Source organism: Lutjanus erythropterus, chromosome 12 (assembly GCF_056507025.1).
Source record: "Lutjanus erythropterus isolate fLutEry1 chromosome 12, fLutEry1.hap2, whole genome shotgun sequence".
Classification (NCBI taxonomy): domain Eukaryota; kingdom Metazoa; phylum Chordata; class Actinopteri; order Lutjaniformes; family Lutjanidae; genus Lutjanus; species Lutjanus erythropterus.
Window position 1 is genome coordinate 34,818,386 of NC_139328.1, and position 24,934 is coordinate 34,843,319.

The 24,934-nt window shown below is 37.5% G+C and overlaps 1 protein-coding gene across 2 annotated transcripts; it reads right to left on the bottom strand.

Moving 5' to 3' along the window:
* Window positions 1–380: 380 nt before the first annotated feature.
* LOC146318322 (polypyrimidine tract-binding protein 2-like) lies at window positions 381–23,920 on the bottom strand. 2 transcript variants are annotated; one of them, XM_084732276.1, is made up of 17 exons: window positions 23,825–23,920; window positions 21,854–21,875; window positions 21,406–21,457; window positions 19,827–19,990; window positions 19,600–19,671; window positions 19,441–19,512; window positions 19,159–19,317; window positions 18,797–18,907; window positions 17,550–17,718; window positions 11,651–11,728; window positions 9,298–9,410; window positions 5,559–5,592; window positions 3,217–3,309; window positions 2,053–2,169; window positions 1,480–1,579; window positions 1,269–1,346; window positions 381–955 (listed from the first exon to the last, which is right to left on the bottom strand). In XM_084732276.1, exons 1-17 carry the CDS (start codon window positions 23,830–23,832, stop codon window positions 826–828), a joined length of 1,572 nt encoding a protein of 523 aa, XP_084588402.1. In that variant the 5' UTR covers window positions 23,833–23,920; the 3' UTR covers window positions 381–825. The 2 variants fall into 2 exon arrangements, with proteins under 2 accessions (XP_084588402.1, XP_084588404.1); XM_084732278.1 differs by lacking the exon at window positions 11,651–11,728.
* Window positions 23,921–24,934: the final 1,014 nt, after the last annotated feature.

A 24,934-nucleotide genomic window follows, 5' to 3' on the forward strand; every position in this document is an offset into this window, starting at 1 on the left:
ATCAAAGCTGGGTACACAAAATAATATGTATGAGGACACAACTGGGAGAGCATCCTGGTTTGGTCCATGAATTCTGAACATTTCAGGCTGACTGGAGCAGTCTGATTGCCGGCTCACATGATTGACCATCGCAGCGTGAAATCGGATTGCATTTCTCCAAAATTTGATTCTGTATCAACTTTTCACCACATGACTGCACCACCTCAATTTAAATGAATGGGAGGACTGGCAATTTCACTGCAATGCCTGATTTGGTGTGAATACAGCCTAACAGCAAAAAAAAAAAAAGAAAAGCTGTGTTTCACCCTTCTCTCTGGTTGAAAGTTTCATATCTGCTGGCTGTAGTTGGTTGTGGCCAGAGGTGTGCTCTGTTGCACCTGTAGCCACACACAGCAATTATATCACAGCGTACTGATTCACTCTTGAGTACACATCTACATCACTGCAGCAAGGCGAGAACTTAAACCACAGGAGGTGAAGAAAAACACGATTTCAGCTCTTCAAAATGTCACATGGGTCAAAGCAGGAACTTGCAAACTACCTTTAAGGGCAGGACTGACATATGTATCTGCTGCTCCTACTGTTCAACTTAATGTACAATGTGGAATTTGGATTTTCTTAGTACTTTAACTGAAATCTATTTCAAATGTTTGACTTTGAATTTGAAGCTTTGGATGTCAAAGAACATTTCAGTGATAAAATATTGGACTACTTCATTAAAGGTTTGGGGACAGCGCAGAAGAGGTTAACAGAAAATGCTGAAAAGGAGACAAATGGTAGTGACCTCCTCGCTCGTCACAGGTCTTTAGGAGTCAGGTGTGAGGGTTAGATGGTGGACTTTGAAAAGGAAACTTTCAGATGGTGATTGCCGCCCATGTCATAGTTGTGAAGATCCATCAGAGCCTGGATGGCTTCCTCTACTGATGACATCTGGATCAAAGACATCTTACGGTCCCTGATTAGAAAGGAGCAGAGACAAACAGACAAGAAAAATGAACTTCTACTTACCATATTATACAACTGTCTGCAGGATACTGTGTACTTCCTGTGCAGATCAGCCCAGATCATCACGTTACTGATCTTTCATGTACAAAGTACTGATGATATTACAAGTGTGACTTGTTAGATCAGATCAGGCATGACATGTAACTATATATAGAAAAAAATTAGAATGATTTTCTGATGCACTGCAAGATGATCAGAAGAATATTAAGTTTTTGTAGACTTCTGTAGTGTCAAACTGAGTTTCATATTAAGGTGCTTCTTACTGGAAGAACTTAAAGGCTTTGACGGTTCCTCCACTGTTCGAGAACAAAAGTCGTAGGTCTTCCTCTCCAACTCCATCCCTGGACATGCAAAGACAAACTATTAGCATCGTAAAGCAAAATAGCACAAAGCCAAAGCAATCAATGATGACATTATTTGTCTGACTAACACAAAAAGAGCAATATTTGACTAATACGTGACGTGGTTGTGTACCGGATGTTCGAGAGATGAAGTGTTGCAGATGGAGGAAAGATGTTCTGAAAGTTTTTGGATCCTGGCTTCTTAAAGCGATGGAGGGGCGAGCCAGAAAAATCTGTTCAACAAAAACAAAATATGATCATAATCACATATGAATAAATATGATGATATAATCACAATAAGTTTGGGTGCAAATTAGGTAATCAACAAAAAACGTGACAAATATAAAATCAGATTTTTAATAATATTTCTATTAGAACCGTGATACCATTTAGTGTTTCTTTTACCCAACCCAGATTCAGAAAAAACAGTGAAAATATTCTAAATACAGCATAAATAAAACTAAAATGAGAAAATCTCTGTGCCAAAAAAAATTCAACTTAATTAAAAGTAGTCCACTGATTTAAATTTTACTTTTACAAGACAGCCTAAGTTTAAGAGAACAGATAAACATATTGTCATGGAATATTTGATCTGGCTGCTGACAAATTGCTGACTTAATTCAAAGGGCACAGTCACAACTTAATATATAATAAACAATTTCAAAACATTGACAAGCTCCCTCCCAGGATGTGAATGACTTCTTACCTTTAGTTAGTAGTTGGTCATCCAATCCTTCTCTGGGCAAAGCCACAGTTTGATGTTTAGACAGTGTCACTCTCATCACTTTTCCAAACACTTTCTGACCATTCAAGTGGCTCATGGCTACAGGGGAGGAAAAACAGAACAATTTCATGGATGTGATATTAGTCATATGATTGATCCATCAGCCTGATATTCTGTATCAGCAAATGTGGAAATGCTGTCAGGCGCTAAGACTAATCACTACTTACTCTGTATAGTTACAAACATAAGGAGGAAATGAAATACATTGCTAGAAAGTTATCCCATCATTTTCAATATAACTAATATAAGCCTGTCCCAGACTGTCAGCGAGGTAGGCAAACAGGTATAGTTTGTCAGTAAAGTTTTGTTGTAGAGGTTAAGAGAAGAAAAAATGTGGTGTTTGGTGGACGCGGGCGTCAGAGCGGCAGCATATGGCGGATGCTGTGAAGGCTGCAGCCTCACAACAAGGCCAGACAGTCGCCGAGATTAATTAAAAAAACAAGCAGTCAGACAGAAAAGTAGAAGCCAAAAAAGCACAACCACAGGCAGTGTGAGTATGAGTGTTTGTGCCACAGGGCAGAAAAGACAACATCTCGCTCTTTTGATGAGAAACTGACTGACACCAGCAGCGACCATGTCCTCACAGATACAGTCACCTCCACACACAAATGAGGCCCCTGGTATTTGACTTAATATCAAAACCCTAACTTAAAGTGCTGTAAAATGTACATAATTCAGAATCAAACCAAGGTTGCATCACAAAAACAATGAAAACTAAAACACAAATAAAGATGACACAAAATAAAATGCAAAGATGTGCTGGGAAATTGGATTCTACAGATATTGATGTGAGTATATAGATTAGTATATATATATATATTTTTAAACTTATTTCACAATATAGTAAGGCCTGAACACTAACTGATGTAAATATTGTGTTGGAAAGCCAGATAAGATATTATAGTGCATCCCCATTACTATGACTCTGGACCATGTTTACAAATGTCCAGAGACATGTCCTGTCTTTGAAAAATACCTGGACCAGTAGGCCTGACAAACAGATCAGTCACTTCAGATTTTAATGAATAATTAATCTTATTTTGCAGTCCAATACTAGCAACTGATATTGTTATGATGGAAACTCACCCAACTGAGCCTGGTTGCCATCAGACAACTGTATGAGAGCGCTGTCCTTCTTGTTGTAGAGGATCTTCACCCTCTGGACATCACCATAGACTCCTGAAGGTAGGGAAGAGAGCGAGAGAGGCAGACCGAGAGAGAGCAAGAGAGAGCAGGGTTGAGCAGAAGACGAGGAGGAGGACAGAACAGACAGAGCAGGAGAGATGGAGCCGACGAAGATAAAAGAAGGAGAGGTGTGAAGGATGGAAGGAATAAAGTTAGTGCTAGAAAGACAAATGAAAAGAAAAGATGGAATCTTCCCATTTGAATTCCACTAGAAACTCAATCAAACGCTTCTGTGTCTTTTCTTTGAGGTTTTATCTTACGACTGCCAACCAGCAATAAAAGTCAGACACCTCCGCTTTAACCACTGACATATACCTCAAACTGTCTGACTGTTTTATTTGAACAGTGTGTGCATAATTCAGAAATCCAGCTTGAAGATGGGTGATTTAAAGAGTGAAGGCAAAAATTCACAGTGTAGGAAAAATAAGACATTTTTTATGCAGGTAATTTATGCAACTTTTTGACAGACAAGGACAAAAACGTAATGCTGGGCTGGTTGACAGTCTAATGTGACCCTTCTGATATGCCTAGTTTAGGTGACTGAGTGGCAGGTAATCCCAACTGCAAAGTTGTAAAATAAAATAAAAAGGTGAACTATGACTGTACTTGAATAATGTAAAATCTAGAGAAAAGGCAAAAAGACAGGAAGAGATGCAGAGGTTTTAAGAGCTAGAATGAGTCTTAGTGAGTACACTGGAATGTCATGATCAACTTAACCAATAATGTGGTGAGACTAGAACACTATAATCATCCATGTGTCTCTGATAGATTGGGGCCTCCAATGTTCCACAAAACCATTAACATACAGACTCTAGGTTGACATTTTAGTAGAGCAAATACTGAACAAGGAGTTCAAAAGACTCACAGTCGACTGCTGTTAGAGAGTGGTGCTTTTGTCTGTAATGAATGACCTTTGTCTGAGGAGAGTTTTAGTTTGCCCTTTTGTTACTTATAGAATAACCTAAGAAACCTGCTAGAATTAAATGTTTTCTATGGTGCTCTTTGCTAATACCTGGACTGGAAAGAACTCAGCCACACCCCCTTCATCTAACAGACTGGATCCTTGTCGTTTTTTGCTGTGCTATCAGGGCCATTATGAAGCTGCGGTGCTCATTATTGTTGTACTGTTGGACTGTATTTGTACTATTGTTTTAAGACAGACAAAAGGTGCAAAACAATCATTTATCTATCTATCGAATTCACCCTCCAAACAAATAGGGGGCAGCATATCACTTGAGTAACAACTAAGTGCTGCTAACTATAGCTGCCATTAGCTAGTTAGCTGTGCAGTTAGTGGACTTTTAATCCACAGAGTGAAGTTGAAAGAGTGGAAAGACTGACCAAGACGGTTTTAGTAAGTATTATTTTGTTTCTGTCTAGTTTGAATGAGGTTAACAAGGCAATTAAGATAGAGAAACTTGAATTCAGAGGGTACATGTTCGAATTTTTCTGTCTAATAAGCAAAACAGGTGTGAGAATATTTTCTTTCTTGACATTGTGTGAATTTATTTTGTTTACTTATTAGACTAAAAAAGCTAGAGCTTGTGTAATGTAGCAAACTCGCCCCTTGTACATGTCCCAGCTGAAACTAAGCGCAGCTTGAGCCATACTATCGGACTGTCACCTCTGAAGGTACAAAATGGTATAACAAGACAGGATGGACCGGGGCTATTTGGCTAGCATGCTAACTTCAGCAGATATCTCTGCAACATCATACCTAACAACTCTGACATTTGTCAAAATGAGGGATATTCGCGATTAATCAACTATACAATTAAAATTTGCCACCTTCACTAGATGGCACAATAAATACTAGCCATTTAAACTATTTATTGATATTTAATTCACGTACAATGCCAGTTTGCGGTTGCCTCTAAGCTGTTATGCAAAATTTCTTAAATACTGCACCTTTAAAGGGAGGCCCAATCTACAAACAGCAGATCAGGTTTGTCATTATGTGTTAACACATAAAGACAAAAGATAACACAAGAATGATTTTGGTGTCTTCGTACTCATCAGTTAAGAAATCAGCTGATCAAACAGACAATCTCTCAGACTCACTATTCTTTCAATGTAGAGACAGAGGAAGATTTTTACTCTGTAGTGTACAACATGATAGAGGAAGGCTTGGAGGTACAGAAAGATACAGAGGAATAGCGTGTCCACGACATCACTGAAGAAAGTGAACAAAATTGGATTAACAGAGAGAGATATACAGATAGAATAGTAGAGGTTGAACATACCGAAGAGGGTAAAGAGACTTTGAGGCGTGACCATCTTTAGAGAGAGAGACCGCAGAGCAGAGGACAGGAAGAGGAGGAGCAGAGGAGGAGGAAGAGGAGGAGAGACGAAGGTAGAGATCAGACCGCCCAGCGTTGGACGAGGGGGGAGGTGGTGGTTTCCATGATGATGCGGGGTGGAGCAAAGATGGAAGGCATGGGGGGGTTTGGGGAGGGGGTCAAAACGGCAAACCCAAAGTCGGGTTAGACCAGATTAAGAAAAGTGAAGAGAGATAAAGGAGGTGAAAGAAATTTGGGGTAAACGTACATGAGGAGGGGGGGTAGGGTTGTAAGAGAAGTGTACAACATTAGAGGATGTATGGCCAAGTGGAGAGAAAATAAATGTGTGAAGGGAGGAGCAGAGGAGGGAAGAAGGGAGGCAGGGAAGGGAGAAAGGAGGAGAGGAGGACAAAAACCAAAGCAGAGGTCAGTAAACAGAGCATCAGTGGAACATCAACGGAGTCTGAATGATTGCTGGATCGAGTCCAAACACACACACACACACACACACACACTCACAATTCTTCCAGTTCTGTTAACACACACTCACACACACTCCCTGCTGGATGCATTTATCATTGAGGAAAAGAAAGGATGGGAGGGAGGTAGAAAATAATAACTGTAAGGATGGAAAAATGAATAAAGCATGATATAAATAAGTGAATGAGTGAGTGGCAGGAGATATCGAACCAAAAGGGGGCGGTACCATGAAGCAGACAGCCAGCCAAATCACATGTAATTGTAGGCAACAGGCGCCAAAAGGACTAGAGTCTATGACTGACAGAGACATACATGTGTAAAGGAACTGAAATAAATTTGACTACATTAATGTAAAAAGATATCTTCATAGAAAATCCTTAAGAAACAATTTACATAACTATTATATATTTCTTTTGATTAAGCAGGACATCCAGCATCCCACAGGAGCAATCGCATTTAAATGGGACAGTCAGCATACTGTGTTAACACTATCCATTGCTGACACAAAGTAAGTGAATTTCAGGGATGCAAACTCATCAGGGGTGAAAAGGGTGATGAAGATGCTTTAAAAGGTGGATTTATTGCACAGTTGTTTTTAGCATGAGGATACAGAGAAAAACTCACCCTAGAATTTCTGTAATCTTAATGCTACAAAAGAAAAATAGTCAAGAGTGTGCAAAACTGTATTAAGGTGCATTGCATTATGTCATAGTTGTTACAATATTAGCCTTGCTAATATTATTATTATTATCTTGGCATAAAGACAATGGAACTATGAGGGGTCAATTTTAACCCGACTTATGCTGTAATTGTCAGCAAAATGTGGAAGTGTAATTTGGAATAACAAGAACACTAGTTAACTTTAGATTCTAAACATTGCCTGATATTGCTGCTTCATAATAAAAGCCTTTAGAGAATAAAATAATGAGGACTGACACCTTGTGGTCAGTTGGTTATTATCCTCTTATCCTACAAATTCTCATTGGTTGGACAGTCACTGGAGTTAGTTTCATAAGGAGAGAAGCACTTTTTAATCCATTATTGTTGGGGGCAGGAAGGACATATGCAGACCTGATGTATTTAATTTCTGAGTGACAGGCAATTTACTGAACATTTACCATCTCCAAACTAACTGACACCATGTCAAAGTACCAGCACAAATCAGTACATTAGCAACAGCTTCAGATGACAGAAGAGCTGAGAGGATAAAAAGTTTATTTTTGATGACAACATGTATGGACTTTACTACGTCTGACAACTTTCTTTACGAGTGCCTACCTACCTTTACTCCACAAGTTATCCTGTTGAATTTGGCACTAGCATGGTGCTAATGTGGTTATTCCCAAAGGCTAGGGTGCTGTAGGACTGATTGTCTAATACTGGGTGCATCTCTGCCATGCTGGGCTGATGCACCAAGTCAAACCAAGCAGCATGTGTGTGAAAAAGGAGCAAAAGAGTCGCCAATGTTACAGCCGGAGGCAACAGGCCTTCAGTGCATCCACTGAGAAGGGCTGAAAATTATTATGTCTATCCGGGTGTCATGGTTACATCACTTCCAATTACAGCTGGAGCTGATAATACCTTTGTCTACTTCAGAGTCATATGACCCAGGATTGAAGTGTACCCTTTCCCCACTGAGGACAAAAGCCAGATGTTATTAGATTTTTTTGTCCAGTGTATAAAAGAGATTTGACCCGACCTCCCAGAGACGACCCTCTTGAGTCTTCACTCTTCTAAGGTGTTTTGTACATGTCAAACACACAAAAAAATTGAAAAATATGAAATGTTTTGTTTTCCCTGAAAGGTGACAAGTTTGCATCCCTGTATCTCACTGGCAGATGTTTTACCAGTATCAAAATGTTTAGATGGGTTTCTGGTAAAAAAAAATCTCTCTGTTTGGGGTTTCTATTATTGTGCCACCTGGAGACAGGGCAAGTGTCCTGCATGAGATGTCTGTCTATTTGATGACACAGTTGAGAAAGGATGAACAAATGACTGAAAAACAATTCCCTGGATTCAACACTCACAACATGAAGAATGGCCACAAGACACTCGTCCTCTACCTAGCCACTGGATTACACTGAGCATACTCCCAAGTGTGTGCAGGAGCTGCTGCTCTCAAGCTGATTCGTCACCAGAGAGAACTGCTATCAAATAACCAGGATACAGCTGCTGCACCAAAACTTTACCAGAAGAGGGCACAAGTGTGAAAACCACCACTCCACTATGGAGTAACAAAGACAGACAGAGAGAGAAGGACTCTGATAGATAGATGGAAAACACGAAAACAGATAGCAGAACAGTAGGTATAGAGATACAGATGAAAGAGTAGGTGCACATTTACAATTAAAGCGTAAACTGAAACTTGACAGAAGAAACAGAAATGTAAGATAAAAGTACAGAAGTATGTCGGTGTTCAGTTTAGAGAAAACCACAAGGCTTCAAAAACACAACATCTGATACAGAGATAAAATGTGCTCAAACATAAAAAACTTGAAAATATTTAAGACATTTAAGTTTAGGAAGTGTGACAGTCCATGGAGAACTAAATTTTATATGGAGAATCTACACACACCCACACACAAACACACCAAGACAATGGGTAATTCACAAGGTTCTAAGTAAATAAACAATGTATACATTTTATTATGTACAGTCACAAAGAGGTGCTCCATGTTCAGCCTAATACAATTATTAACAGTGACGGCTGTCTTCTAAATCTGTCTGAGAAAGTTCTTCAAAAACAGGATTAAATGACCATTGGACAATTTCTAGTGCTTATTACAATAAGATGCATGTAGACACAGCAAAATGTTTGTCCTGTGTGGACTTTCTGGAACATAAATAAAGGCCTTCTTGTCAAAACAAGAGGGTTTAAAAGTAGATTTTCAGTGTGCAGCGAAGAAACAAATATCTTAACACCAATATTTAACATATCTTTAATTATTTTATAGGTTTAAACAGCTAATAGTTTAAGATCATGTAATATAGTGTGACACTTTATGACCCACAGTCACACTGTCACTTTAATCTATTGTAATTATATTATATAGACTACATCTAAGTGGATGATACATGATAAATCATGCTGTTGGCCAAGCACACATCCAACCACACATACAGGAATTTACACTACCCACAGTGTCTGTTCAATAGTTAAAATAAATTACTTAAAGCAGAGATTGCAAATACTCATTCACAGTTATGCTTATGCTTAGTGTACCTCTTCATTTAGGTTGGACGCCAGCAGGACTCCTGACACTCCAGACCCAGAAAGAGCAACACGACCAGCAGCTGCTGCCGCTGCTGCTGCAGCACTCAGTGGACTAATGGCTCCTGTTAGGAAAACACAAGACAATAGACATGTCAGAATCACAAAAGCAATACAACAGCAGAAAAGTGGATTCAAAGTACACTAAACACTAAAACACTTAAAATCAGCGTGATGTGCTTGATGACGTGGTAGTATGCTAAAGGTTGTTTAAGCTTGCTCAATCTTCAATGAGCTAGCAAGCTGTTCATCTTTGTTTTGCAATAAACCTAAGCAACCTCATCTAGACCAAAATGTACATTACTATTTACAGGTATATAAATAGTAAGTATTTATAAGTATGTAAATAGGTACTGAAAAAGCTGCATTTCCTGCAGCACAGAATTTCTCAGGGCTATAAATAGTCAACAAAGCTGCACCATTAATTTCAGTAATGAACATATTGTTAAGTAGTTTAAACATGATGTTTGCAAACTGGGTTAAACAACTCAAATCCTTGATAACTCATTTATATCTACCCCACTATTTACTCAGTGCAATTAAGGATTATGTACACTCCCACTTAAATGTAATTAAAAACTAACTGACATATGATACATTACATGATTGTAATAACTTGGAATTAAGGACACGCCTGGAGGTATAACTATGCAGTTTGTTTTGAATACTTGGTTTCTTCGCTATAATGTAATACTACATTAAAAATACAGATTAATACTGTATTTTGTTACTTCCCAATAGAGAAAGAGTAGGGGTATACTATAATTCTGACCAGGAAACAGCCCCCAGAGGGGTAGAGGTTAGTGTGATATGAGCGTTGGGGCAAACTCTCACCAAACCATGCATAAACCAAGCAATATCACTTCAACAAAAAAAAGTCATTTCATCCCAACAGAAAGACGAAGTCCCTCCCCTCCCAGAGACCACCATAAGACCAGCCTTTGCTAATGAATCACAAATATGATGTTTGTCAAATTAAAAGATCATTTTAAACGTCAAGAAAGTTGCCATTTGTCGTAAAACTGTTCAGCAGCAATAGTTCTGTATGTGATGTCATGACTTTTTTCCTCTAAAAGCTAACATTAGCCACTGAAGCTACGATGTCTGTGTATTTTCGTACTGGGATGTAGTCACACGAGTAACGGGTCTTACTCGTTCTTCCTCTCGGCAGCTGATAAAAAGACTAAGAGTCGCTGGATAAACACTTCAGGTAAGATAATGTTACAAGGGACAGCGATATTTGTGATGTATATTGTGCGAGACAAGATGTAGTTAAGTGAGCACTTTCACACTAAGCTAAACTGTGGCAATCTGAGACTTTCTTGACTTGTTAAATTGTCTTTTAAATTGACAAACATCATATGTGTAGTTGTCTCTCATCATAGACAACCGTTCATATTTTTTACAAGGTAAGATCTTATGGGGCACACAAGAAGGGGCATGACTTCGGCTCTCTATGACAATATATGACAAGTTCAATCAACACAGATTAAAAGAAAGAGACATTTTGAGAACAAAAACAACTATAGACAAATTACATATTTTTCACTAGAGGGACAACACACCAATCAGCTTTTTAAGAAACTGAACTTTATGGCTATACTCAACTATATTCTGACCATTTTAGGCCTAGAACATATATTTCTAGGGACTTAAGACACCAACCCACATCATACTGCTCTGTTCCTATAAATGTTCTCTTTTGCAGTCACCAGATTTTTCACATTTTTCAAGGCTAGTAAATTTGATAAATTGCATGATCTCTTACTGCATATGTAAAACACTGCACCACCCAATAATGTCTCAAGAAACAGCAATTTTATTATTGTGACTTCAGTTAACTTAATTTACTAACTAACCGTACATTAATGTCCCTTTTCCACTAAGATTTGGAAGCTAGTTAAATTATATCTAGCTGAGGAACCTTTTGTCCAATATTAAGGATTCTTTGAATTCAAATAAAATAAAAAAATAAATAACATTTGATCAAAATATCTCCTTACAGTCAGTTCAGGCTAATGACCTCCAGTAGATGAGCAGGGAAATATGCAATAGATAAGTAATAAAGCAAACTGCATTGTACCATCCAGTTACAAAAAGATTTAATTAATAATCCATCCTATGGCCAGTATTTGCCTCGTCAATTATTTAGCTGTAATATCAACCAACCACTGAGGAAAACCTGTTTTTCAGCCTGCTGCATTCAGACAAACATAACAGAACATGACGAGAGACGGGACAGGAAACAGCAGAGACAGAATGATGGAAAAGCAGAATTGAGAAAATAAAAAGAAAGAATAGGTACCTCCACCCTGTGAGAGGGAGAGAGAAGATGAGTAACCTCCTCCACTAGAGTAGGAAGCTAGCGCTCCAGATGGGGTACCTACAAGACAATGACAACTAGATTTATACCACAAAACACTCATCTAACCTAGCACCAAAGTACAATTATCACAAAAAACCAAACTAGACTTAGTCAGTAAAATATTTTAACTGGACAGTATTGTACCATAATAAGTTCATATTGTCTATAGGTCAAATATTTATGTCAAATTATACATATAAGAAGCTGAATTTACAACTTAGGCACAAGAAACTAAATGAAATTCAGTTCAGCTAATTATCTGGACAGAGTATGCGCTGACATTTAAGTATAACTAAGTTATGATAGCATACTAATAAGTCAATACAAAACATACATGGTATATTCCTGTTAATTTCTCTTAACAAACATAGCAAGATGTCTCTATTACTTTCAATACAAGCAGCCACACCTTTAACTGTTTCCGTGACACTGTGGAGTGCAGGCATTCTGTGAGAGGGTGCAGCAGTGTGTGGACAAATGTTTTTTATTCTCATGCTTGTGGCAGGGCTTGGCTAAAGTATTTTTAGATGTTTCAGTCACTGAACATGCAGCAGGTATTTGTTTTTGTTTTGAGTGGAAGCGATGCTAGACTGTCTGGTTTCACTGAGAAGAGGGCCACACAACCTCTTCACTTCACCAAACTGGACAGAGCTATAACTAAAGACACACTATCTGTTTAGAGACACTGTCATGTGAACTCTATAATTACTGCAAAAACATAAATACACTATCACACAGTCTGTGAACTAAAGCCTCAAACATCACTTTAGACTAGAACTGCATTCCTTTGACAAAACATTTAGAATTTGCATTTGGCTGTAATTATATGTATTCCAGTGAGTAATCAGCAACTTCAACTCCTTCCACATTATTGTGTCATTCTATATATCTTTTTTAAACTAGTTGGATGAAGAGTAGTCCTGCATAGCCAGGCCTCTCTCTACAGCGCTCAGTGCTGGAGAAAGGTCTGGCTCCCACATTCTGTTATACAGATGTATCTGGTGAGTCAGACTAGATGAAGAGTGTTGGATGACTATAACTATTATCCAATTAAGTCTCAAAATCAGGCAAAGTTACAGTCCTGTGAGCAATAAACAGTAATAAACAACCTTATTACTTTGAAATGCCCAAGACAAATGTCAGGGAGACAATGCAGGTTAATCTAAAGTCAATTGACATATCAATTTGTATAATTCACATAGATGTAGGGCTGGATATCATTTAAAAAATGACAATACCAGTACCAGTACCCTTGAAGTGATACTGATACCAGTAGAGTACTTCATTCGATACCTTTGTGCCTACTTCATTCGATATACATCATGTGAATGGAAGTATCCCTGAAATAATTTTTCAGATTTTTTTATGAAATTTTTTTTTACTGTTTGATATTTTAGATTCTTCAAAGTAGCCACCTTTTGCTTTGATGAAAGCTTTGTATACTGTTGGTAAAATCTGAACCATTTCTTTTAAAAATAAAGAAAAAACACTGATGAAAAAGTGTCCAAATTTTTGAATGGGACTGTATCCACTGTATTAAAGAAGCCATTTTCTGCTGTGTCCAACCCAATGTCACACAATACAAAATGCAGGAGAGATGCTCCTTTGTTTGTTATAATTACACCAATGTCAAGATTCATTACAAATTAATTAACAATTAAAGATTGATTATACATTTAGTTTTGCCTTTGCTGAATTACAGCATAGACTTAGTCCTAATACAGTGCTTGAGGTTTATTAAATATTCATTAAATTGAGAAGTGTTTGATAATCTTGAACCATTATTGCAGCCAAACTAATGAACACCAGCAGCCTCACGACATCAGAACATATCAGCCTGAGCTGATGCACATCACTACAGGAAAGAAACTAATTCCTTGGGGAAGAGCTGGAACAGCTCATGTCTCATCTACAATTTCAAACTGGCAAATGTACACTTACTTGTTTCTCCTCCAGTGAACCAATGCAATTTCTTTGTGCAAATGAGAAGTTAATATAAAACTCATTATAGATTAGATCAGCATCACTTCATAGCAAGATTCTGGGTGGTAGTTTTGTCCATGTGTTACTGCTGCAGTGCACTGGGAACCTGAGCAAAACTGCTGTTGTGTAAAAGTGGCACAAATTGTATGCTATACTGTCAGGGTTGTCCTAGAAATAAAGAAATTAAATATATTTGTTTATCAAATAAACTTTATCCTCCTATAACAGATCCATACTTTCACCTGGATGAAAAAACAGTAACAAAGATGTTGGGGGCTGGAAGAAATTGAAGATATAAATGAAATGATGAATAAATAGAGGAGTAACTCCACAATCTATAGTACAAATAACTTATTCCCTTTGCCTCAACAAACAGCTGTTAACTACCCTAGTTTGTGTCATCCTTCTACTATGTAACAACCACTATGCTATTATTATTGGAGGTAGGCAGTTCAATGAAATGCATGCTAATAACCTGATGCTAAATTCCTGCTAGTTGATCCAGTGGAGGAGAGATTAAATCCCAATAAAATAGGAATGACAATAGAAGTAAATCTCTCAAGCCTCAAGTCATAAATCTAGAAAATCTTATCATTTGTTTTATGCTGAATGAGTGTTTTTCATTCATTAACTGAGGCTCTATGTGTAATAGAGCCTCGATTTACAACTTGTTACCTGGCCAGAAAGTCTCAAAACACCATGACACAGGACAGGACTTTTCAGAGGGCTGTGGTTAAGTTATACTGCCACCTGGCATTAAAATTTAAAACCAAGTTACAGACAGAGACGGGTGAAAGAATAAACCTTTTTAAAACCCAATTCAGCCTAAAATGATGAGGTTCACAATATTGCTAAATCTGTTTTAAAACAAAAGTCAGGTGCCCATATGAACAATGAAACAAGTTTTGCTTGCTGTAATTCTTCCTGTTCATACTGGTCCTCAAGAGATTCTCTACCAAAGCAATTTCAATGTAAGTGATGGTGGAAAAATCCAGTCTGAGTTAGCATTATTCAAGCTGTTATCTTCCAAACTTACAGCCTTCTCAGTATGAAATTTCCTCTCTAAAGCCTCATATAACCTTCAGATAAACTTTGGAATACATTTTTGCACAGAAAATGGACAGTTTATTTTGCCCCATATCACTTATATTGGAAGCATATTAGAAGCTCATCTCTTCATCATGACTATGAACAGGATGAATGGCAACAGATAGCCCAAAGGGTTAAGTGTAGCGTAAATATGGACACTTTAATATTTTTTTACGATAAGACTTTAAAAATGGTGAACCTATATTTCAAGCATAAATGTTCTGAATCTGGAAAATGGCACAGAAAGGACGAGTCTCATAAGTTATTTGTTAAGAAACAAAACAACGTCTAACATCTTAAAACTGTACAATCCCCCAAAAATATGAGCAAAGTATATGTAAACTATACTGATATACCAGCACACCTTGAGCATAATCTACCGATGCAGCATAGGGGAGGGGAGAAAGAACGAATTCTTACATGCATCGTGAAGATTCTGCATTGATTTATAAATGTAAAAAATTGATTTTCTAAATGTTAATCAGCAATATGGTGTTGACGAACCAAAAAAGACAGAACTCAACTGTGAGGGCAATGTAGCACCTGAACTGTCCATAGCGCACACATGCTAGAGTTAGAGTTATCTCAGGAGAGATGTAACTTAGCATCTCTAAAAGCAGTGTTTAGAGTCATGTTTTGATTTAGTTCCTAAATAGTTGCAATTGCGAAACAAACGTAAAGTGAATTAAGACTACTTTCTACACCATCACTCAGAGACTAATGTTGAGCAGAGCAGTGTATCTATCAGCTGTAGGTCACAGTGCTGCAGAGAGGCTGCTCTCCACTGCTGGAGATGTAATGTTAATAACAACAAAAACACAGCATCTCATTCAGGCTGTACTGACTGTAGGACGCTTTCAAATTTTTAAAAAATAAAAGGCTGCAGATCAACTAATTGACAGTTATGTTTCAGGGGAGCTGGAGCAGAGACTGAAAATTGTTTCTTTTCTATTAATTCAATCAAGAATAGACTCTTAATTACATCAAAAAGATTCCTACCTCTAAATATAACATGTGCATCATGTTTACTTCCACACTAGACTACTGCTTGAGTTTTGGTGAAGATGGTTGAGTGTGAATATCTGCAGATGGATACAACCATTACCCCCGTATTAAAAACTTATTTTGAGCATCAAAATGTCCACCAAGATGTATTAATAATCATTTTCATGTCATTATCATGTCATTATAACCCTCTTAATCCGAATCAAATCATGAGGTGCCAAGAGTTTCCCACCCTAATGCATACAGTAAACCAGTGATATTCTAAAAACACCTCAAACATATTTGTTTTCACTTTCATAATACTAAGTAAAACAATGTGACAGATGCTCTCATACAATATCAGATGGCTAACATGCACTGCACTGAAAACCTGCTCCAGTTAGTCTGTGGCTCAGGAGTGCTGCTTCCCCTGAGACAGACACAACACTTGAGACAACAGCAGTGGACAAGATGGGAGAGATAAAAGTGCCACTCACACACAACTATCCAGCTTGAGAATAAGCGGTCTGTCATCATAAACACTAACGGATGCCTTACTCAGCCAGCTGCTGCTGTGTTGTGTGTATTGTTTCTAGGGCAGCCCCTTAAAAGTTGATGACTTAAGTCATCAGCCGAGAAGACCTTGACTCTCACTGTGTCAGTCAAATCATTTTTTTTTTTGTATCCTTGATCACAAAGCAACACAGGAACAAAAGCATCTTGGCAGGCTGTGAACTTTACACATCAAGTCTTGTCTAAAAATGACCAAACCACAAAACTAACTGTGATGGAAGTAGAGAAGGGGGGTGGAACAGCATGGATAGCAGCTGTATGGTACAGTAGCTCCTTCAAACTTTGCTACTTTTCTCCTTTTTTGGCTATTGTAATGAAACCAATGACAGAAATACACTTGTAGTCACTGGAAAATGAAGATGTGAGGTTTGGATTAAAGAGCAGCGGACCCTGAGACCATCAACAAATGCAACAGTGTTAATAACAGTTATCCTAAAGCTGGGACTTAAGGCTGCTCCCGGATAATGTGCAGCCAAGAAAATGAAACAGATGAAATGGGACTCAGGCTGGCTCAACAGGACACAAAAAACTGCTGTGTACACACAGAGAGCCCTGCTCTACAACATCCTGAATCAGGCTGTTACATCTGACGGACGCTTCGAGCTGACAGTACATAACATGAGAGAGTCTAGTAGGACGAGGAAAGAGGACTCAAAACTCAGTGACAGTTGATGGACAATGTTTCCCAGATTAGGAACTTTTTATGTGAAAATGTCGACCATATTATGATCACCATCTTGTTGCTGCTGTTTACATTCAAAGTGATGCAAATTCAAACTAATGCACTACAGAACTATTTCCTGGGTGTATACATGTATATGTATATATGTCTTCATTTGTTTTTTTTCCACCCTATTCCATTCTGAATTTAATTACCTGTATATGCTGTATTTTGAGTGTATTATAAAGGAACTAAAGCATGGTTTTCGGCATGCTACATAATGATAGTAAATGTCCTTTAATCTGTGGAAACAGGGAGCAGCACATCTTGTGTCTGTTGGCTGCTCTGGTGCTCCCAGCTCTAGTTTACTGTCTCTGACTGCCAAAATGATGTTTTCACCTCACAGACTGCAAAAGAATCACCTTGAGGTGGGTCTTCAATTCAGTACATGAATGGGGCCACAGGTGTGACAGTAAACTACTATGGATTTCCCCACAAGGACATATGAATGCATGTTGTGGAAACAGGTGAAGAGAGAGGTGTTTTTACCCAATAAAGAATGATCCTTGTTAGCTGACTCTCCATCTCCAGTGGGAAGGTCTGGTCTGGTGTAATCTCGACTCTTGTCATTGTTGTATTTGACGTTGAGGTTGACCAGTTTACTGAAGTCTATCCGCAGAGTACAGCATGAGTTATAGATGTTCTGTCCATCCAAAGACTGGAGGAGAACAAGTGAAAGAGGAGAATCATAATCAGGATTCAATGTTAATGTTTTGGGTTTTTTTTCCCTCACTTACACAGTCAGGCAAGTGGGTCAGAAATCTACTAGTCAAAAGTCAATTTTTACTTGCCCCTATTGTTTTATTTATCAGAAGTAATCAAATACCAGCAAAGACTCAAGTTAACTCTCATGTTAAATTTAGGGCTGCGACATCTATAAAATGTCAGAAAATTGTGAAAAATGTCCAATACAGTTTTTCAAAGTCAAAGAGGATGTCTTAAAACGACATATAATTTTTGAATGTACCAGTGAAAATGAACCATTTAAGTGCCCTGATGTCATTTTGGATTTTATATATTTAAAAAAAAAAAGAAGAAGAAGAATATTGGCTGATATATCAATACCAGAATTTTCTTACTCCCTAATATCAGTATCAGCCATAAAAATCCAGTGCTGATGCTGTGTGATGCCAAGTATAACCGAGCTGATACTGGCCTTTTGAGGCCAATACTGATACTAACACTATAGAGTTAAAAAAAAAAATCTGACAACCATACATCATCTGACAGGACAGTAGTATTGACTGAATTGACCAAGCCAATATATTTGTTTACCTCTAATGCCTAGAATGTTAAAAGGGCTAAGAGGTGAGACATTAACTGCCTAATTTGAATAGACTATGATACTAACAGGCAGAATGAGAAAGGAGACCACTGTTAATTCACTAACATTAAACCTAAAATGTAAACAGGAAAGAACAGGAAGTTATTTGCATTACCAGTGCTGGACATGGAGTACAACAAGACCTGTTACTGCATAGTAAAATACATAAAATTTTTTAAATGTGTCATACATTAACCCTTCACTTCGCTGCTTTTCATAATGCCTTTATAAATATATGTATATATACATATACATATACATATACATATATATATATATATATATATATATATATATATATATATATATATATATATATATATATATATACACATATATATATATATATAACTGTATATATAGACCTGTCCACCTATTGGTTGCTGATTTAACTGCCATAATTTGATCTTACCAGTTTAGCTTGCTGTGCATTGACGGGGTCGCTGAACTGCAGAAGAGCCTGAAACTGGTTGTTCTTGGTAAAGGTTATTATCTTCATCACCGTCCCAAACTTACTGAAGATCTGGAATAATCACAGAATTCATAAAGAAGACAGAAACATGTCCAAGCTTGAGTCCAATAACCAAACTTTGCTCTCAACATCGTAGTTTAAAATTATGCAGACACATGTAGCAGAAAGGCCTTGATTAAGCAAAAGGGAGGATGGCAGCGATAATCGATGTAATGCTGATTTCTCTTAAATTACAAAACCTGACAATGGGACTATGTGCCTGGTAATCAACGGCGGCTCTAAACAAGGTGTTCAGGTTTTACCTGTTGTAAAACATCCAATGTCACAGGATAAAACATGTTGTCAATGATAATTCGCAGGACAGGGCTGGGGGGCGGAGCTAGGTCCAAAACTCCTGGGTCAGAGGATGGAGAGCTTCCATCCTGAACTGCTGACACGGCCTGCAAAACTGCCTGAGCCCTCTGGGTGGACAGACAAAAAGAAATAAGTTCATTAAGAGTGGAAAAGTATCAAGTATTACATCAGTCAAACCCTGGTTTGACTGAAGAATAGTGCTTGGTGTACAAATATTTGTATGTATATACCTGGTTCAGAGCTGAGTCTGTTTTCAGTTCCTTATGGTTGGAGTACTGGATGAAGACAGGAGTGTTTCTGACCTAAATAAAAACACAATTCAGTCAGTACCCTCACAACAAGAACTGAAATTATGTAAAATATGTAAGATGAGTGGACACTCTTCAGACCTGTGGTGTGACAGCTGTGTAGTAGTTCACCATAGTAATGGCTGCTTCCTCTGTACCCAACTCAAGAAATGCCTAGAAGCAAACAGCAACATAGGGTATCAGCCGAAATGACAAATTACCTCCTGGACAATGTGTCACTGTCCTTTACTTGTTTAGAAAATGAGAATATTATTCAGTCGAACTTAAATGTGATTACAAGACTGTTCTTGTTTCATCTTCAAATTTACCTGGTTTTTCCCCTTCAGCATCAGTATATTAGTGACCTTTCCAAAGGGCAGCCCCAGAGCAATGACTTCAGTCTCTGATACTTCATTAGGAAGTTTCCTGATGTGGAGAACTCTGGAGGGAGGGGATTCATCCAGACGCTGTTTTTTACTGTCACTGCCGTTCGCTGTGGACATGCACAAAGACAAATAATGAAAATAAATAAAATGGCACACGCCACAACTTGAGATTAAAGCTGAAGGAAAGAGCAGTTTTCAAGCAGAATAAGCCAGAGTAAAAGAAAAGTGTAAATCCTAAAACGAATGAAGCTCCATTTAGCTGCTTGACATTGTTTTTTTTAATAACATCTTTGCATCTTCAATTATGACAAGTTAAAATGGCTGCTGTGTAAAAGGCCTTTTGGAGGATTATTCCATTACTGTTTCAACAGGAAAAAAAACCTGCAACTACTTTAAAACTCACTTTGTTGTTCAAATCAAAGGATCTCAAAGTTTTGATGCGTGAATACCAATTTAGGGAACCAGCATATAATTGATCCATCCATGAACTTGTAGGATTCATGATTAGTCTCATAATGACGTTCAACACTAAATTCTTTGAGTAAATTCAGCAGCAGCAATGGCTTAAATGTAGGTTACTGAAAGTATTTAAACTGACAGATAATTAAATCATAATGTATGCATTTTATGTCACATTCAGTGGCTGCACAAAATATGTCTGAGAGCTACCATTGCCCCCTGGGTGGCACTTTGGAAACAATGGGTTACCTCATATTTCAAGCAAAAATGCAAAACATTCCCTAGTTCTAGCTATTCAAATGTCTTTGGTCTTTGTATTTTTTTTGTCTTTGGGTATTTGAGTGTAAGACAAAACGAGCTATTCAATTACATTTTGTAGACCAACTGATTAATCAGTTAATCTAGAAAAGAACTCTTACATCTCTCACCATGTAGATCCTGAAAGTACAATTTATTTACTGAGTCACTGATTCACAAGTAAGATTTAAAGAGCATTTAAATGCAATTTAATGACTTACACAACTTCACTCACTGCCTGTATTTTAACATTTAATTTTAAATGTATTTCCTTAACATCCAATGTGCAAATGTGTATGTCAAACAATACATTTTTTTGTTTCTACCAAAAAACCTTATTGCATTTTTAATCATACTAGTCTGTCCCTCAGCCAGAGTTAAACTGTCATTCCTGTGGGCTGTAATCTTTTCATAGCCAACTGACCTTACTCAACTTCTGATCTGTGTCATGGCATATGTATTTAGGCACTAATACAGTCAGATTCCTAGTTATAGGCCTAGTGCTGATTTTAATCCTATTCAGGATGTGATGTTTACATCTAACATACAGTAACCCAGTTAATTATGTCTTCAATACATGATTCTAGAATCTCCCAGGTTTCTGATCATCCATACAGTCATATCATTCCCTCCCAGCTCTGTCATTTCTGGACGCACAATGTGGTTTTCACTTCCTGTCCACTTCCCCATGCACTAAAACAATTCACCTTTGAATGATGGTGGGTTACGTTTGCAGATCCAATCTTAGTTAAGATAATTAACGTACCGGTCATTGAGTTGGGGCTGCTACCGTACATGTTGAGCTCATCTGAGCCTCTCTGGAAAAACAAAAAAAAAGGGAAGGAAATTAAACTTTCATTTACATTACAACTTCTGACAAATTAAAAAAAAAATCTACTATTATAAGAAGAGTGATGAAATACTACTGAAGATATTTCAAAAAATTATATTGTATAATCTCTGTCAGACTAAAATTTAGCATCATACAAAAGATAAAGTAACAAAGAACTTTGATGACTTCACTGTTAGCTCAGAATGAATTAAACTACCTCACTGCTATTTATTACCATCCTACAAAGTTTAACACAAATCTTCACAGCCAACACAAATAAGGTATTAAATCTGTTCATATCTAGTTTATTTAAAGTTCACAACATCACAGACATAGAAAATGCGAGTGTGTAGGTGAAAATAGTAAAAAAAAGTTCGCTTGCCTTCACACCAACCGCAACATCACTGCCAATGGAGACAATGCAGGGAAATGGAAAAAAAACAGAGAAAATATTATTATTCCAAGTTCTAAAGGAAATGAAATGACTCAATTAAAAAGGAAAGGAGACTGGTGCTGTTTAGAGTAAATGAAAATGTTCAAGTGTGCAACATACATAACTCAGTGACACGGTGAAGAAAAGTCATGCAACACAGGGCTAAATATAAATAAACACTTTTTAAAATAGACTTTTGGTTCTTTATTTACAGAGAAGCACAAACATACAGCCATCTAACAGTTTTATGGTTGAATAGTTCCACAATTCAACACACTGGCAGCATGCTCCTATGTTGTTTCCCCCAACTAATAACTTTTCAGTACTTCGTCCATGAGCGTCAAAGACAACCAATAGCATTATGGAGGCTAACTGCTTTACACAGTCCCAAAATCAAAATGGAGAGCTATTCTTGCATTCATGTGGTTTCATAATAACTAGAAAAATTATTTCCAGACTTCGGAAAATTCATATGAACAGCGCCTAAAGTCAGAACAACAACTAAACAAGTCAGCAAAAAGCTTGGTACACAACTTGCTATGCTGTTCTCTATTGACGTCACATATGCAGTCATATGGCAGACAAAAGTAAACTTTTCATTATTTCATGAATTGTATATACATTTTTTTGCTCACATCATTTGTATTAAGTTGTAACTATTAGTTGGTGTTCACATAGAGTGACCTTGGTTAGTCTAAAAAGTTATCCATTTGCATTAACCCTGACAGCAAGTCAGATAAAGCAATATTTTAATGGTTTAAGGGAATACACTGGTGCAGCACCCAACTCTAGAAATCTGACCATCCGAGGGACAAATGAAAGCCGCATAAATAACAGTACAGGTAACTCTAGAAATCTGAAAGTTTGGCATGTAAATGTAGGCATTAAGCTTTTCGATAGACACTTTTCGTCATTCTGACATGTAAACACGGGTGTTTCCAATGATACTAACGAAGTTTCAGTTCCATTCAGGTCAAACAGAGTCAGGATGCTGCTATTGTCAAGTTTGTATTGCATGTTGGTTCACTGGAGAGGCCCTGCTAAACCAAATGTAACTGGACCTTAATTAGTATCATCGGTGACACCTGTGTTTACTATTCATTTTCAGTACAGCTGCAGTGAAAATGGTTTTGTCTGACAAACAGAAAAAGGATTTTTTCAGAGTTTTTCCTGATATTCTTTTATATTTTAACGTCCCGTGTTGTTATCTCTCTTGGTGGCGACTGCACATATGGTAGCTCTATTAACATATATATAAATATGAAACATTAATGAAGTCACCTGCTGTCATAATGGAGTAGCTGACGTTGTATACAATAAGCCGGCAGAGGTCGCGTGCAAGTATACACAAGCCTCAGACAAAGGACCCTTAACTGACAGGTGCGCGTGCCATACTGGCTCTGACAGGGTTCATTAATAACACACAGTGCGAACAGCTTGTCACACTATTGGTAACCCATAATTATTATCGCCATTTATCATTCATACATTCAACGCAGACGTTTCACTCCTTTCAGTAGCTGCATTAATCTTGCTAACGTTAACATTCATTTTACGCACGAGAAGCTCATATCTGAACCTTCTGCCAGCTAAGTGTTAATACATAACCGAATATATTAAACCCATATGATACGTAAAACATGCTTTTCAGTAATGTTCTAGTATAAATGTACGTTTCCTTCTAAGTAAGACAACATTAACTAAACTATTACAATTGGGACTTGAAGGCTGGTATGTAGTGTTGTTAGCTAGCTAACGTCATGTTCTTCGCATTATACAGTACCGTATCAAGCTTCGCAGCTGAGCTAATAGTTAGCATATCTTCTATTGAGCACAGGGAGCGGCTCATTCTGTACATGTCTCATGCACAACAGCGGAAAATACATCCAGAAGTATTAGCTGTAAAATAAAGTAATTTACCCGTCCATTGCAGCTCTTTGTCCTCTTCTGTCTGTTGATATTTCAGCACACTTCAATGCCTGACAGTGTGAGCAAAATGGGCGTTCTTCTTCTTCTTGTGTTTTAATGGCTATTGGCAAACAACAGTAAACGCAGGCGCAATACCGCCACCCTGTGCTTAGGAGGATAACTCAAAGAGTGTGCGAATTATTATTAGTAATGAACTAAAATAATGCAACGTTTGCCATTTGGTAAATGAACAATTCCTCATGTTTTCTGAGAATAAATCTTTTATAGGCATACTGATATCACATAGAAGGGTAAAAACAGGTGTTATCAATGATTGGCTGCTAATTAACCTCACAGTTTCTCCAGTGAGCCAACATTAACAACATGTAACCTTCCTCAACAAAAATCATACCAAGAATTTTTGTTTCTCTGTCCTCATCTGTAATTTCATTGCTTGTTACATCACAGTGTCACAGTTTCTTCTCTGCAGACCTTGTTTTTGGAGTAAAAATCCTCAATACCACCAGAGTTACATATGTAAGTACCCATTAATGTCGGTCACACTTTATTTTACAGAACACTAATAAGACATAACAAACTGTACTTTATATCAAGCTAGATAAAAACCGGAAATAATGTTTATAATAATAATAAGTAAACAGTTAAAAAAAAAAAAACACAGTCATGCCCCAATAAGACCTAAGAAGCCATACTCTATCAAAGTAAACAAAAACAGAAATAATGTCAAATGGTATTAGACAGTAAACAAACACGTCACCCCAATAAGATGTAACAAGCCATATTTTCTATCCCATTTGATAGAAATATATTATTTTTTTGGACACTAAACAAACACAGTCATACCCCTAAGAACTAACAAACCAGGCTTTCTATCAAATTGGACAAAAAACTAGAAATAATATTTTTTATTAGCCAGTAAACACACCCTTGCATCTTCAAGGGTCTTTCGGAAGAAGAGGGGTCGTCACCATTCTGGAGCCAGCACCATTTCAAACATGTCAAGCATATATTTTGCTGACAACACTGACCTCCATCCTGACAGCAACAGAAACACATGTAAGGATTCAAACTGATCAGCTGAAATGACATTAGAGTTGAGTT

Excerpts from the sequence above, each read along its gene's own strand:
- LOC146318322 (XM_084732276.1), bottom strand. Across the intron at positions 19,991-21,405 it reads CAGCCCCAACTCAATGACCG|CGAACGGCAGTGACAGTAAA; the intron begins GTACGTTAATTA and ends GCATGTCCACAG. Across the intron at positions 18,908-19,158 it reads CATTGGATGTTTTACAACAG|ATCTTCAGTAAGTTTGGGAC; the intron begins GTAAAACCTGAA and ends TGATTATTCCAG.